The following is a 16,853-nucleotide window of genomic DNA, read 5'->3' on the forward strand; positions in this document are numbered from 1 at the left end:
ATACCAATCTGGTTTGTCTCAAGCTGCAATATTTTGTATACTCTCTAATGTACTCATTGGCTTTTCCAACATGGCATCGGGGAGGGAGTTGTTTCTGGCCTAGAGTTGCTGAGGCACTTTGCTATGAATAAAAAAGGAGTGTTTGGTGTCCACAATCATCTGAGTACAGAACATACTTCTATACTCATATTTCTCTCTAGTTTCATGTCAAACAATTTTCTTTTCACCTATCATACACATCTGATTCATATTTTCTGTAAATCATCTCCAGATTTCGGCCTTTGGGGCTATTATACTATTAAGTAGACGTAAGTCAAAATAACATTTACTTCTACCTCTAATAAAGTCTTTTTTTGCCATTTCCTGTGAGCTTTGCCTTTTACTCAGCATTTCAGAAACTTTTGTAAATCAGCAGAATTTTTTGTTCGGTTTGGCTTACCCAAACATCTACACACAATTTTACTTAAAGATTGATAAATGAGGCCCAATGGAAGTTTAAATAAGGCAAATGGATAAATGGATAACTGAAGCAAATGGATGTTGTCCACTCATGTATACATTCATTAGTACAAATGCATAGACTGGGATGAGAAAATAAGACACAGATAAGACTAATGATCAGTGCAGATGAAAAATTTATTGGCACATTATATATATATATATATATATATATATATATACATTATATATATATATATATATATATATATATATATATATATATATATATATATATATATATATATAGTTAGCTTAATGGCATTATCATTTGCAGCATTTAACTTGTTCATCAGATTTAGATCAAAGAGAGAGAGAGAAATATTTGATTTGATATCTGAAGTTATTGATTACGCAAGTTTTAGTGTTTAGACATGCTCTAACATTACAAAATCTAAAGAAGATATACAGTACCTAAAGAAAAATAAAATGATTTACATTGGAAAAGGTACATTCACAATATGCTGTTTGATCAGTAAAAGCAAATAAATCATGTTTAGTTTATAAGTGTAATTACTTTTGGTAATTTGTCATCTTCCAAGTTCATCAGAACAAAATTATTTTACTGATTTGGCTGATGTTGATTTGTATAAATATTTTTTGTCAGCACATTATATTGTTGTGGAGTGACACAAATCATCTATAAATGATTTATTTATAGAGCAGATTATATATTAGTGAGAAATAGGCACCTTTCTTAATACCAACTATATCTTGATTGTTTAAGTTGAGCATAATGACAAGAAGAAAGGGGAAAAAATCAAACACACTTTTAATGAGTTACTGAACATTTGTGAAATGGAAATGTTTTGATATGAAAACATTTTGATATATAACTGTAAGCTACTCAGTGAATTCCCATAAAAATAAGTCAAATGCGAGATAAAAGCTCTTGCTGGGCTCTTGCTGGGTTCATGTCCAAACTCTCACATGGAGAGGTGTACTCAGCTGCAGCACTCTCACCTTTAGAAGAAGAAAAAAATACAGAAATCAATTTTCGTTCTCATATGAAACAAGACACAGATACAGTGTGAGCTCTGTGTATAATTGCTTTGGACAGCTAAATGTAGAGATTTTACTGGTTGATAAAGAAGTACAGAATGCGTACTGGTCTCGTAGTAGTCGTAAACCTTCACAACAGCTGGTTTCAGGTTCTCCACTGGAAGGTCCTGCACAATCTTCAGGGTGTACACCTTCTCCTCTCCATTTGCCAGCTAAAACAGACAGAGGTGTTAAACAAAATTATTTCTGTTCACCATGAACAAATAAAGCCACACGGTCTGTTTCGATTTTATTGCAATGCCACTGCACTTCATTTCAGGAGGATGGGTGCAATAACTAAAAGCTATTTTATTTAACATTTTATCAGCACTTTGCAACAGAGGTAAAGCTGTTTTCTGACATTTTCAGGACAGATGACTTTACACTTTATGGTTTCTCTGTAACATGACAAGCTGCATTTTATTTGTCTTAATAAGTTCAAGAGGAAGAAAAACGGAGGCTGAATAAGAAAATTGAAGCCGTTAAGAGAACAACTGTTTATAGCTACTCTAACGTAAATGAGAACACAAATATTACATCTAACTATAAAAAAGTATGACGTGTCATTCTTAAATAAGTTAAAAAAAAAAATGCAGTATGGGAGGAATAACACACGCTCTTACACTCTTAGCTCTAAAATGTGTTCTAGTTAGTCCTAAAACACCAGTCTTGTTGTTTGTGTAAGGATAATAAAACCTTCAACTATATATCTGACCTCCTGCCTAACTCACATCCACCACCACCATCATCATCCAGCCCGTAATCTTTCTTTGTGGTCGTTCTTGCATTCACCCTAGACCTTTGCCTTCTGAGGGAACATAACAGTTCTATGTAGAACCCGTACAACAGCGGGTTTCCCTATCAGTAATAGTTCCAAACTAAAACCATTTTAGGAAGCTAGCAACCTTTTTTCTAAGAGAGTAACACTTTAACGTAATTACTCTCAAAATAATAATAACCTAAATATCTATAGTATAAATATGCTTAGTGTTGTGCTGGTTTAAATTTATAATTTAAAATGACCTGAACATGAGGGTTAATGAGGTCTTAGACAAACCTAATTTAGTAAAGTGGTGTGTATGTGTGTGTGAGTGTGTGTGTGTGTGTGTGTGTGATCTTACTCCATTCAGGTAGATGATTGCTCTGCCATCAGTTTTTTCTACACGTTTCACTGCTCCGTCAGTTGACTGGAATAAAGATAATCAGAGTAAAAACTGATCCATCAATATGATAAGCAGTCAATGAGCTGATGATTGGAACAGGGTTTGGTTCGGTGTCACCATGGCTTAACAATTTATGCCTGATACACACTGTTCTGAATCAGTTTATTATAAATGTATTATATTTATGTCAGTGTTCCTGCTTTATACTTCCAGTTAAAGGTTTATGTTACCTTTGAATTGCTGTTCACAAGCTGCACTGACGTCTCGTCCACCCTGAATCCAGAAAGAGGCTTGACATCGATGACCACCATGTTGGTCTCCAAACGTTGACCATTATACCTGAAATTAAAAGATCATTAATCACTCACATTCTCTTCTTTTGTTCTGAAGTAATCGAATAAAAAACGTTTAATGTACAATCACCTCAGCTTTCTAAAAGTAACTTCTAGAAGTTAAGAAAAACTAATCTAACATTACCCTCAGATTATGCTTATTATTTAAAGAAGAAACTGAAATAAATGAGAACATCATTTTTATTTTTGATTAAATAACTTTAATAGACATTATGCCCAATAACACAATCTGTTACATTGCTTGTATTAATAGAGATAATTCTGGATCCATTCATTTTCTATCTTGTAGATTATGCAGTTGCAGTAGAACTCACGTGACAGTAATGGTCAATTCCAGAGATGGATTTGGGACTTTGCAGTTTCCAGATGCTGAGGCCGAGATGATGAATGAAGAGCGGTCAGGAGGAGGAGGGATGTTGTAGCGCAGATTGAACTAGAAGAAAAATAACACCCTATTATCACCACTCATCCTCCCAAACTGACCCTCTGGAACCTGCTTAATTATTTTATTAATATATTAATAAAGGAACTGAGGTGAGTAAGTAAAGTGTGAAATGGTGATATACCAACCTGCACATACACACAGCCTTGTCCTTCTGCTTTGATGTTGTAATCTCCAGGAACCTCCTTCAGCTGTCTCTCCTGATACAGCAGCCTGTTACTCTGAGTGATGGTAAATGTGGTAATCAGCCCTGATGGTGATGTTATAGTAACAGTAACAGTTCCTGCTGGACTGTAGGTGGCGAAACTGTATTTCGCCAGAGCCTGGAGAGCTACAACAGTGTCCTGGATGATGGAAAATAATATAAAGAGAACATATTAAACCCTTTAAAGTACAGTGTCCAGATTTGCAGATCAATAAATTTCAATTTTTTAATTTTAATTAATTTCTAGAAATATATAATATGTAACCATACATATGTATTATATATACCTTTAAATCAGTACAGTATTACACAAACACCATTATCTTGATTTTTATTCCTCCATTAGGTGTTGCTCCTCCCAATTCAACATGGCTGACAGTGACAGACACAGCACGCCTCGAGCATTTCTGTCTAAACTTTCTAAACAAAAACTAGCTTTTTTTTTAAAATGAGACATCATGTAACTTCAAACATAAACTGCACTATTTAGAACCATTATACTAAATTAGTTATTATTAGTTATTAATTATTTGGATAAGTTCTTCTTTTATACCAAGATGTTTCTAACATATGTATTCAGTCACAGTTCTAAATCACTGCTCCTGATGCTGTGTTACCGTGTTAAAATGTAGCAATGACAGTGATTATAAATAAAATCTTAGGTCAAGATTGTATTTATGCTGTGCAATCATAGTGCTGGATTTACACAGAAAAGAAAAATACTGGCTACTACACAGGGAAATGCAATTAAAAGTGGCTAGAACAGAGCGAGATATAACCCAAACAACAATTGTATAGCTGTAGCATATTGATTATTGTGAGTGGAGGAGGGATTGCAATGTTAATTAAATAAAGTGAAAAGTGTAGTTAAAAAAACCTCTGAACTTCAAACATAAACTTTATTTCTCTGCCATATATTCAAAGAATCATTCAAAATTAAACATCTACTGATGATACAGCAAGTAAAAATTGCAACCTAGACTTTGAGATACACTTGTAGTTTAGCTACTAGATGAAATTTATAAAGAATGTGTCTCATACACTGTTATTTCTTGAATAGCATTTGTGAAATAATAAGCAACTGCTTTTAGCATGTAGCCTGTAGGGTGTAACAAGTATATCTTTTTTTGGGTTAAAGGTATAAACTTAAATTTTGGAAAGGCAAGCACTCTTTAAAGTTTAAGTTTAAAAGATTTTAAATTTAAAGATTTGTACCTGTGTAGATGCGAAGCCCCCAAAGGCATTTTGTTGCTGAGAAAGCCAGTGGACGATGCTGATGCTGTAACCCAGACCAAACCTGGACAGCTCGGGTCCACACATCAGAGCCAGAAGCACATACGAGGTCATCTCCACTTCTAAAGAGTCCGGCACTGACCCATCATTCACTCTGCTCCAGTGCCGCCCGCCCCCTGAGGGAGATATTAGAGAAATACTTGAGTCATTGACTCACATTTCTCCAACAAGCACCAAAAACCCACACTATACTCCAACATTCTCCAACAAGTACACACATTCACCAACACAATTCAAAATCATTTCAAACAGCCAACACCAAATTTTTCAAATATCAACTTTCCCAAGAAATCCACAACCAACAAACGCCAACAAACTACAAACAAGAACAACATTCTCCAAAAATTACACTCATGGGCACAGTGCAATGTTTTCCATTTAGACACCAACATTCTCCATTAAAGCAAAAACCAAAAATCTCAAATACCAGCAATAATCTCCCACCAACACTAACAGACTAGAATCTCCAATAATGAAGCGCCACCCATATTCTCTATTATTTTTCATCACATTTGAACAGTTTTTACCAGAAAATATTCACTGACAAATGCCAAGCAACACCATCCACACTTCAACACTGACATTCTCCAACAAACAACAACAATCTGTAACACACCAAGCCAACAAACACCAATTTTGTCCACTGTTAAAAAACAGACACCAGCCAACAGCAACAAGACTGAAAATACCATTCTCTAACCAATGCCAACACAAATTTACCTAAAATGGAGGCTCCATGTTTTTAAATCAGGACTTAGCGCTCACTTTCAGCCTCTGAAAAAGTTTCTGTTTGGTTCATGTTAATTGCTGTTAATTAATTTTTACAGCTCCTTGGTCAACATAGCTTGTCTCTTATAAAAATGCAACGTATAGAAATCAGTATCACTTACTGACTTACTAAAACCTAATATATACTTGTACTGCACATTGAGCTGATGGAGAATGTCGTATGAGAGATTATTGTTTTTTTTTTTTTTTAATAAATAGATGTAGGAGCATCAAACCTGAGATTATGGCCTTTGCATTCAGGTCAGAGATGAGTGTGTTCCTCATCCCCTGATCTCCAGCTAGCGTGAAGGTGTAGAAGAGGAGAGCCTTGGTGTAGGTGGAGGTCACCTGAGTGTACGCATTCCTCAGGCACGCAAGACCTTTTTTTACCACAGGATCCTGCCATAAAATTAACAAATGCATATATTGTGATCCCTTACTAGGAGGCAGACAAATGTCTTTAAACCTCAGAATTGGCATGCAACAAAAAATATTAATTTCATTTTGTGTTATGAAGGGAATGAACACCAGAGGGGGCTAATGACTGTTCTTAAATATCTATTAAACAGTTTCCTTCTTAAGCACGTGGACGTCATTTTAGAAGGGACTTGAAGCCTAAATAAAGTGATTGCACAGAGTGAAGAGAATTTCAGTTATATTCTTTGATTATGTGGACTATGTGCATGCATCAAAGTGTAAGTTTATATCCTTATGTAATTTATTGAGGATTATACTGTTGTGTCATTTATCACAGTTATCTGGATGACTGTATTCAGACCACTTTGTTGTTGTCAATTGAATCTTTAACATTATATTGATAATATACTGTTATATTGATGTATATGTTTATAGATATTGATGTTAGTTTGTATAACTTGGTAGTTGTTTGTTATCAGTCGTTCTGAGGTGTGGTTCGGACCTATTATTGTTACCTCTATAATTATTTGCACTTGTTTACCTGTTAAGGAGCATAATTCTGCCTGTTGTAATTGCAGTAAGGGAATATTATTGCTTAGCATTCTTTATATAATTACAGCTGTGATTTCAGTATTGTTATTTTTCTTTCTATAATAACCATAACTTGATCCACATATTACGATGAATTCTGAAATAAAGTAAAAAATTTTACAAAATAATTTTTTGTAAAATATCAAAATTAAACTTAAAAACATCACTTAAAGTCTTCTATTAATAAATGTTGTGTTAGTAGAATTGTCTTTATTGTAAAAATAGTTTTGAGATTCATTTTAAATAAATCACTGCTTGCTTCCACACTTCCTGCAGTGTATGTTTAACACTGTTGTGTTTCTTCACCATTCTAACATCTGTAATGATCCAGAGTTCAATAACACTGAGTGTACTGTATAAGATTTCACCAGTGGAACAGTTTACTCACTGTAACTGTATAATTGAGTTCCAGCATTGCAGCCGTGATGTAAGCTGAGAGGGTCACCTCATCATTCACTCCTCCCTGAGAGAGAGATAGAGAGACAGAGACAGAGTGTTAATTATTATGTTAATTATTTTCCTCTAACAGTACGTGGTATTGGACTCGGACTGGTCTCCTGACCTTCATGTCGGTGTGGAAGAGTTGTCCCACTGAGGCAAAGCATCCGTTAGCCTGCTGACGTTGACCGAGCCAGGCCTTCGCCTGATCCACAAACACCTGATCTACGAAGATGTATCGCTTTGCTTTTCCAAAAGACTTCATCACGAACGCCGTCAGCCTGAGAACACAAACACAACAGTTCCAGATAACAATCAGAATCACAATCTTTATTTGGAAGGTAAAAAATACAATACAATACATTTTGTTCTGTTAGGCTTCTATATTAAACAATGAACAATAATGGTTTATTAATGTATATATCATTCATGACTGAAATGAAGTCCACATAAATGAGCACGAATTAGCTAAACATAACTAAATGCTGATGATGAGCTGATATATGGTATAATGAGCAAACCTCAGTTAAATATTTTTACGTTAACATTACTTGTGGTGTTTTGTTAATATTAATTATACCACAGTGTTGTTAAATTCTGGATTCTGATTGGTTGATTAATATTCTAGGACAGGAGCTCTGACAGGGTGTCACATCCAGCAGTCACTGCTCCAACTCCCAGTCCAGACATTACGGCTCTTTCACTCGCCTGATTCCTAACACACCTGCTTCCTGTTTGTTAATCATTAGTGTATTTAAGAGCACATTTCCACACAGCTCATTGGTAGGTTCTGTTGATTTCATGCTGATGTGCAATTCTGAGACATTCATTCATTCATTCTGGTTTCTCCTTCTAGCTTTGACTTGTCCTGTTTGATTCTTTTCCTAATAGATTTTTTTTCTCATAACCTTCTATAGACCTTTGCCTGTTTTTTGACTATACCTTTAAAATTTTCACAACTACATCCACCTGGCTACTGATTTGTGAAACAAGGGGACGATTGTTTATAGCTGCTATAATGTAGTTGAGAACAGAACAGGAACTAGCTTGTTTCTTGGATGTTCCATAAAATTAAACATAAATGAATAAAAAGTACAATGTGTTCTTTAATAAATAGAAAATTCAAATTCTTGGCTAATTCATATGGTATAAGATATACTGTTATAAGAAAATCAACTTTGGAGTGGTAACAGTAACTTTTCTAACAGTTAACTTTTGGTAACAATTTTACTACAATGTTTGTGGACTCGTTAACTTTGTCACTGTGAACTTGCTCTGTTTAGCTGTTAAAATATTCAAATATATTAACCATTAGGATTAAAACCTACTTAATTTATGTTATACTTTTTCTGAGGGATTTTAAGTGCTTATATTTATACACACACACACACACACACACACAAAACTCACCATGTGTTGCCTGATGCATCGCTCATCCCAAAAGCACTGTAAGATCCATCAGTGTGTTTGTAGGTCAGCTCTCTCTGATATCCTGTGCAGGAGATGAAACAAACCAAAAGTCGTGTAAATTTATTTTTTACCTTATTTTATCCTGAATTAGAAAGAAAGTAAAGACAAAATGTTACACGTACACAATTGTAATACTTAACACTAAAATATTAAAATACAGTCTATTACTCCAGACGTGTCAGTAGGCCCCTTGCTGAACACCCCTACAATGGGCCATACCATTTCCTCACTGTTAAACAGCTGAGGATTTTGCACTCATCTGTACATTTATAAACTGATTTATCTTTGTTTTGTGCACTTGCTGTAATCCTCAAATCTACAGAGATGTTATGTCTTGTAAAGAGTCCTCACCGCTTACGAGGTAGGTCTCAGCTGTGCTTCTGATCTGAGGTGTGAGCTGGTTGGTGCTCTCCAGATACTGCAGGATGAAGATGTTGGGGGCGAAGAGCAGCATGTTCTGCTCTCCACAGCCGTACGGCATTGCCAGGAGACTCGCCAGGTTCTTTAGAGCTCGGCCCATCAGATCTCCTGCAGAGAGACAACATTAGCATAGCCTTAGAATTTTTCTTTCATTTTAATTTAGTTTTGATTGGATTGTGATTAGTGGGTATTACAAAAGCTTTGTGCTCTGTGCTTTTGCTTGATAAACACAGCATGATAATATTGTGCATGTCATGGACTCAGAAAAAAATGTTCAGTGTTCTTTGCTTTGTCTCTCTGGAGGTCATTTGGTTTCCATATTACTGAAGATTTTAATTTCAAAGTTAAGTGTTCAAAGTAATCACATTTTTGTAATCACATATATATATATACACGCCAAAATTATCTAAACCGTTGAAACTGAAACAGTACTATGACTCACCCAGCATAGAGACTGAAGCCACGGCCGAACCCTCCACGAATACCTTGGGCAGGGTTAGTGAGACCATCTTCTTAACTACACCTTTTAACAGAGATGAAGAACCAAGGAAAAAACTTGGTACAAACTGTACAGGACCACTGCTGGTTCCCCTAATTCCACCTGATTCAGTTATTTTTGAGCAGTGAAATCACAAACTGTACAGGACTGACGCTCTAAGACTGGAATTAAAATATAGAACCTGTTCCAGGAGATCTGGAAAGGAGACCTTCCGCTAAAATTCAATTCCAGCCAAATGCAACAAAACTGAATGTTAATCAACAGTCAAGATTAAAATGGGCCTTTTGTACAAAACACTTTCTTCACTGTAAGGTATAAGGGCTACATAAACAAGGTGAAAGAATAAGGTTTGTGTCTGACCTGATGGGCAGAGAAGTTCATTGTAGCTTTTATACTGTTTGATTCCTTCAGCCTGAAAATGGCAGCAGAATAAAATACAATTATAATCACAATTACAGCATCAATAAAAGGGCTGCAAATTATGTTTAAAAGTCACATCAATATTTACACTGTATAAGTTCCCCCTATTCAGAGCTGGGTTTTGTAGCTGCCTAAGTAATTTTCCAATTATTAAAATCACTTGTGTGTAGTTCATACCTCTGAGGTGCCAGATTTTTGTCAGAGATGGGGTTTTTCTATAGGTTTTTCTAGACCACCACCTTTAGATGTGATTTTCTTTTTATTTTGTTGCAGCTGTGGAAATCACAGCTCATTATTATAGTTTATTATTTATTGAGTTCTTATTGTTATTAATCTGTTTGGCTGGTCACTTTAATTAAACTGGATTTAATCCACACCTTAATAATTCCAAAAATACTTAAATATATAAAAAATGTCAACTTGAATCTGATGTCTCCTCTGAATGGTCCCTGGCTGCAAAATTCATCCAAATCATTATTATTATTATTAGAAGTAATGATGTAATCACCTGCACTAGCAGTGTTTTAATGACTGAATCGATGCGTCCTTTCTCTGGTACAGTAACTTCACTCTCTCCACACAGAGATGACGACTGCACGGCCTCCGCTGTCACGTTGATGCTCACCTCCCCTATAATGCACACACACACACACACACACACACACACCGAACGTACTGTTTATTCTCACTAATAAATCTGCTTTTAATCCCCTTTTCTAAATCTACAGTACACCAAGAAAAAAAATTGCCTTTTATAATGCAAGTCACAGCTAAGCTTAAATGTGTTTAAGAGAGTAACCATGATGTTATTTAATAACACAATAAAATTTACAATATAATTTATGATTATAGCATAATTATAGTAAATTATATTGTGTATAATTTGTGTTTACCATGATATGTTTTGCCACACATGATATATACTGTATATATGGCCAAAAACACCTGACTGTCTCACTCCAAAATGAGGGGATTAATATTATGATGTTCCCCCTTTGCTACTCTAACAGTCTCCACTCTTCAGGGACGGCTTTCCATCAGATTTTAGAACATGGCTGTGGGGATTTGTGCACATACCAATTCCTTGAGCCTTGTCTTACTGGAACAGATTTAGTTCCAGTGATGGGAAAAGATAATGCTAGAGCATTAAATGTTCTAGACAATTTTCTGCTTCATCAAAATGAACGAAAATATATAAAATTATAAATTATTTAATATTTCAAAATAAATCCCACATTTGTTAAAGCTTATTTGTTTTAAACGACTCTGTCAAACATTAACCAGAGGTTCCTCTATAATCTAAAATGTTATTTCACTGGGCTTTTTTTTCACATAGAGGAGACAGTTATTGAAGAAAAAAAACCAGGAGCTATTTTAACTATTTCTGCTTGGTAATGTGAGAAAGGTCAAGTTCCCATTCTAGCATTTTCACTGAGCGTTAAGTTTTAAAGTTTGACGTACCCAGAACCAGTGGTGTGATGGTCCAAGAGAAGGTCCAGCTCTCATCAGCACACAGACATTTTGTGTAACTGCAGTCTACACACACTTGTGCTGAGAACTGTTGTGAGTTTGCCAAAGTCACCTTCACCTTTAACACACAGAGTTTTCATTCCATCAGCTATCTGAAAGCTAAACTAACTTTTTCCTCGGTTGATCCTCATACATGGAAAAGCTGTGTGACCAGCAACTCTTTTCAGAGAAAAGTAACTAATCCATGCTCAAAAGTCACTAAATGTAACCAGATGAGGTCATAGTATAATTTTGTATTCATGGTGGCATCACAGTCATTTGTGTAGCAAAATTTGTTACCGGTTGGAATAACATGCTACAGTATGTTGATCAGTGATTGGTCATTGGGAAACAATGATAGTCAATGATTGGTCATAGGAATGATGGTGATCAGTGATTGGTTGTTAGCATTACATACTGATGAGTCAAGCAAACCCCTCTCTCAAATCTGATAACCAGCAGTGAGTGCAAAACAGTTGCTAAGGAAGTCAGATTTGTTGCTAGGCTCTTTTATTAAAATAAAGTTTCTAAAGAGGTTTAGAAACCTCTTAAAGTTAGTAAAGTGGAAAAATTTGTGTTTGCAAAAAACTGTAAGGAAATTTAAACCCATCTGAATGTCATGTTCTCTTAATGCTATGATGCAACAGTAAACTCACTGTATGTGAGAAACTGAATATTTGATTTGAGAAAATTTAATTAGGCCAAATATCTCAGCTCACCATCATACAGCTTTGGAGGTAGTTGAAGACAGTGGCTTTGAGTGTGAACACTTCTCCTCGGATGACGGAGCAAGGCATGGTGAGACTCACAAAGAATGGCTGGAAGGCAGTGAGCTCAGTTTTCGGGGCGACTCCGAACCCGACAGGTGATGTACAAAATGCACCAGCCTGCCATGTAGTGATGGAGTCCGGGACCGTTTTTTTAATGGTCATTGCTCCAGTCTGACTGTAGAGGAAAAAGCAATGACTCAGTAACACAAACTGTAAAAATCAGAAGAACAAAAACAACATGCACACCTGACTGAAACGAGATCCCAAATCCATGTCTCTGGGAAATATTTACGGATCGTAATGACTGGTTGCTGTGAACTTGAGCCAGCTGATGTGGATTCTTTGGCGAGGACGGCTGGCTTGGCTAAAGCCACTCCATCTTGGGCTAGATTTGGATATACATATATATTTGGATATAGCCAGGTCCATAAATATTTGGACATTGACAAAGTTGTTGTTATTTATCTGTTTACAACAGTATATTGGAGTTGAGGTTAAATGAATACGCAATATTTTGAGGGTACTACATCCAAAATGGGTGAATGGTGTAAGACTTATAGCCCTTTTTAAGATGTGGTCTCTTTGCTCAGCTGTTCCATGGCCATATGTGTGTTATTCCCTCATTATTTCACTTACAATTAAGCAGGATAAAAGATCTAGAGTTGATTTCAAATGTGGCCTTTTCATCTGGAATCTATTTCTGTTAACTCTCAATTTGATGTCTAAAGAGCAGTCCTTGGCAATGAAGCAAGCCATCATTAGGCTGAACAATCAAAACAAACCCATCAGAGAGATGGCAAAACCATTAGGTGTGGCCAAATCAACTATCTGGTACATTCTTTAAAAGAAAAAAATGCACTGGTGAGCTCAGGAACACCAAAAGGCTTGGAAGACCATGGAAAACAACTGTAGTGGATGACAGAAGAGTTCTTTTCCGAGTGAAGAAAAACCCCTTTACTACAGTTGACGAAAAGTCAACAATAAAGAGAAGCCTTCAACAGAGTAAATAAAGAGGGTTTACTACAAGATGCAAATCACTGGCCAGACTAGAACAGATCTGAGTTTGCCAAAAACATCTAAAAAAAAAAAAAAAAAAGAAGAAGCAGTTTAGGAACAACATCCTATGGACAGATAATTACAAAGGGCTACTTGGACCAGAATGATTGGAAGAGAAGAGTATGGTGAAGGGAAGAAACTGCTCATAATCTGAAGCATACCACCTCATCTAATGAGACTGTTGATAAAATTGGTGGGATGGATTCTGGTGTGTACAGGGCTATATTATCTGCTCACATTCACCCAAATGATTCAAAACTCATTGGATGGCACTTCACACTGGAGATGGACAATGATCCTGAGCATACTTCGAAAACAACCCAAGACGTTTTTAAGGAAATGAAGTGGAATGTTCTGTAATTACCTGACCTGAAGCCAAATGAGCTGTATTTCACTTGCTGGAAGTAAAACTGAGGACAAAACACCTCAAGAGCAAGCAGGAAGTGAAGACAACTGCAGTAGAGGCCTGGCAGAGCATCAAGGAAGAAACCCAGTGCCTGGTGATGTCTGTGGGTTCCAGACTTCAGGCAGTTTAATTTATGATTGTTAGTTTGACAGATTTCTTTAGATCCCTTTTTTAAAGGGAGGGGGGTACAAATAATTACACGTAATGCAATTTTTATACCATTCACTGGCTTTGAATGTAAATGTACATATTTTGAAATTTCCCACCTGAGATTAACAATGTGTTATCGTAACTATGCTCAAATTAAAGCTGAAAGTCTGCACTTTGAACTCATATTCATTATTTAATTTCAACTCCATTGTACTATAGTAGACACCTTAAATATCAATACCTTTGTCAATGTCTAAATATTGATGGACCTCACTGTAACATAGTACATACATGTATCAAGTCAAAAAGAAAATGTGGCTGGGGAAAACCACTTACAAGTCATATGCTGCAAAAGTTTCAAACATTCTGAAGGTTTATTTATGTCTGCATTGGTGAGGACTTTAATTCCAACATCCTGAGAGAAAAAAAGGGAAGACAAAATCATTCTTGCATAGGTAAAAAACACATTTCACATCTACTGATTTTTTAAAACCAGGCTTCCTTTATTATCACAATAATGTGTTGTATAATTACTACATGTATAGGTCTACCTGTATACAAGAATATTACCTAAAGAGGCAAGCCTTCTCTCGAATATACTGCAAAGGTAAATGATATTTGGAATTGTCCACAAAAAAAAAATGTGAGTGCTGAATAAGTAAGAAGACATCATGTCATGGTGTTAGAGAAAATAATTAACAACAGGGTTGCGAAGAAGGGAAGTACTTTTCCCCTGAAGTTGATTATTTTCCTATAACAGCACATCTCCAGGTATTTTATTCCTCTTACTGTCACAGGAACACCAGGCTCTCTCCCCAGAGTACTAATCACCACCACCTGTCTCCAATCACCACACTCATTAGGACTCCATATAAGCACACACCTCACATACACTCCTTGTCTGGCCTCAAGTAGGAATAGACCTCTTACCTGTGAGTACCTGTGAGTACCTGTGAGTACCTGTGAGTACCTGTGAGTACCTGTGAGTACCTGTGAGTACCTGTGAGTACCTGTGAGTACCTGTGAGTACCTGTGCTACTTTCCCTCAGTTATTTTCCTAGTGCCTCTATCTGTGTTCTCCACCAGCCTGCAGTACTTAGCTTTGTGTTTATCCCATCACTGCATACCTGCTGTTTACCAAATCTTCTAATAAACTTGTGTTGGGTTCTTGCCTGTCTCTGAGTCTGGTATATCCTGACACTTATCCCATGATTACAATTTAATTAATTAAGAATGGCACCTCATACTTTTTATCCACTAATTATTCCATGTAATGTCTGTGAAACAGCTTAGTTCCTCTTCTCAATTGTTATATCTGCTATAAACTGTGGTTTAAAAAAAGAATGATGCCTTACTTTAAAGGTATTGTACACATCCACCTTTCCAGAGTTGGGAAAATTAGCAGCCAATTTTGACGCTTGTGCAGCAAATTCGATATTCCTAATGGGTGGGTTCCTCAAGCATGTGTTCGAATCCTCTTCATAGATGTTGTACGGATATCCTGATAAGGTCTGTACAGGCAGCATGTTGAACACCTGGAATAATGGGGTTTGACATCATTCTTTATAAGGACTGGCACTGTGATCTTTGATCCCTAACTTTGTAAAGTGATGATTAAAGGAGGAATCAGAAGTTCATTATTAATACCTGTTATAATTACCAATAGGGAGCATATATAAAATCTAATTGTTAAATTAATTTATATGTAAAATCAAACATTTAAATTTAAACATCATACTTAAAACATGAAGCTACAGGTATGTGCTATTTATTTTTAAATGTATACAAATATATTAAAAGATTGACAGGTTGATTGAGGCTTTGACTGCAATACAGTATTCTAAACTTATGACTTGTTTTTAGTCCATAATTTTTTCAGCAACTCCATTTGATTTGTTAAATAATTAGCAAATGGTTTAAATGAATTCTGTTATTCAGTGATGGTGGCATCAAAATACACCTAATTTGGAGTAAAGAGAGTTAAATTCAGTACTGAACTAAGTATTTTGACTGTTAGCTCTAGATGCCTTCATAATATGGCAATTTCTATTTCCATGTTTTTGCATATACTGTATCAAAGAAACAGTGTGATCTTGACAAAAAATATATTTGGATGCAATTGTGTGGAAAACAATTGAAACTGGATTTTGTGGCAGAAAGCAAAGACAATAACATATTTAAGTGGATTGTAATTATTCCAAAACTAAAATAGACCATTAGCATCTTCCAGCTTTAGCTTAGGAACCATCCACAAGTATCAGCTTTTTTTAAAATGTAGCTTTTATCCCTTACTACACTTTCAAAATTGACTTTATGGTTGAACTCGAGGACGTTTATCAGTTTGAACGCACAGATTGGATGTTGAGCTCTTTCTCTGGTTGCAGCAGCAGCAGACTCTGATCTATTGCCTTCACTGAACAGAGCGAACCTGGAGACGCTCTCAGCATCAGTGACGCCTGACCACCAGGAAGCTCAGTAGAAGGTGAAAACATTAGAGACACCTGAAAGAGCACAACAAAATTAAAAACTTAAGGTTTTATTTATTTACCTATTTAGGTTAGACCAAGAAATGTTCATTTATCAAAAACAATTCCACCATTTTACTTATCATTCAGACCAGGCTATCTGTAGGTATCAAGGTAAGTTTAATACTTTTTAGACTTCAGTGATGGCTGGTTGTGATGATAAATGGGAGTGCTAATATCTCTCAGTAACTTGACAATGAATCTTTTTGGCAAAATTCTAAATCTGCAGATCACCCTGAGAAAACCATTCCCACTTTGAAACCTGGTGGTGGTAGGATTAAGTTTTTCAGATACATTTCATCATCAGGGTTGTGGGGGCAAGATGAATGGTTTCAAATATAGGACAATTGTACAGAGTGTCTGAAAAGACAGGAACCAATGAGAGTACAAAGAAGTACCAAGAAGTACTATCTGTGCCT

The 16,853-nt window shown here is 35.9% G+C and overlaps 1 protein-coding gene across 1 annotated transcript in view; it reads right to left on the bottom strand.

The window, feature by feature from the left end:
- Positions 1-881: 881 nt before the first annotated feature.
- Positions 882-16,853, bottom strand: part of LOC113546056 (alpha-2-macroglobulin-like protein 1) — a 53,965-nt gene continuing 37,993 nt past the window's right edge. Inside the window, exons 19-39 of the mRNA XM_053236339.1 lie at positions 16,261-16,410; positions 15,265-15,444; positions 14,273-14,324; positions 12,544-12,682; positions 12,247-12,472; positions 11,480-11,606; positions 10,527-10,648; positions 9,959-10,010; positions 9,542-9,622; positions 9,031-9,207; positions 8,620-8,701; positions 7,334-7,490; positions 7,160-7,234; positions 6,000-6,162; positions 4,918-5,111; positions 3,626-3,841; positions 3,370-3,488; positions 2,933-3,041; positions 2,661-2,726; positions 1,607-1,712; positions 882-1,461 (exon numbers count right to left, since the gene is read on the bottom strand). Coding sequence (XP_053092314.1) covers positions 1,370-1,461; positions 1,607-1,712; positions 2,661-2,726; positions 2,933-3,041; positions 3,370-3,488; positions 3,626-3,841; positions 4,918-5,111; positions 6,000-6,162; positions 7,160-7,234; positions 7,334-7,490; positions 8,620-8,701; positions 9,031-9,207; positions 9,542-9,622; positions 9,959-10,010; positions 10,527-10,648; positions 11,480-11,606; positions 12,247-12,472; positions 12,544-12,682; positions 14,273-14,324; positions 15,265-15,444; positions 16,261-16,410 — 2,685 coding nt within the window. The 3' untranslated portion in view covers positions 882-1,369. The remainder of the gene's footprint in view (positions 1,462-1,606; positions 1,713-2,660; positions 2,727-2,932; positions 3,042-3,369; positions 3,489-3,625; positions 3,842-4,917; positions 5,112-5,999; positions 6,163-7,159; positions 7,235-7,333; positions 7,491-8,619; positions 8,702-9,030; positions 9,208-9,541; positions 9,623-9,958; positions 10,011-10,526; positions 10,649-11,479; positions 11,607-12,246; positions 12,473-12,543; positions 12,683-14,272; positions 14,325-15,264; positions 15,445-16,260; positions 16,411-16,853) is intronic.

This window comes from Pangasianodon hypophthalmus, chromosome 8 (assembly GCF_027358585.1).
Source record: "Pangasianodon hypophthalmus isolate fPanHyp1 chromosome 8, fPanHyp1.pri, whole genome shotgun sequence".
NCBI lineage: Eukaryota > Metazoa > Chordata > Actinopteri > Siluriformes > Pangasiidae > Pangasianodon > Pangasianodon hypophthalmus.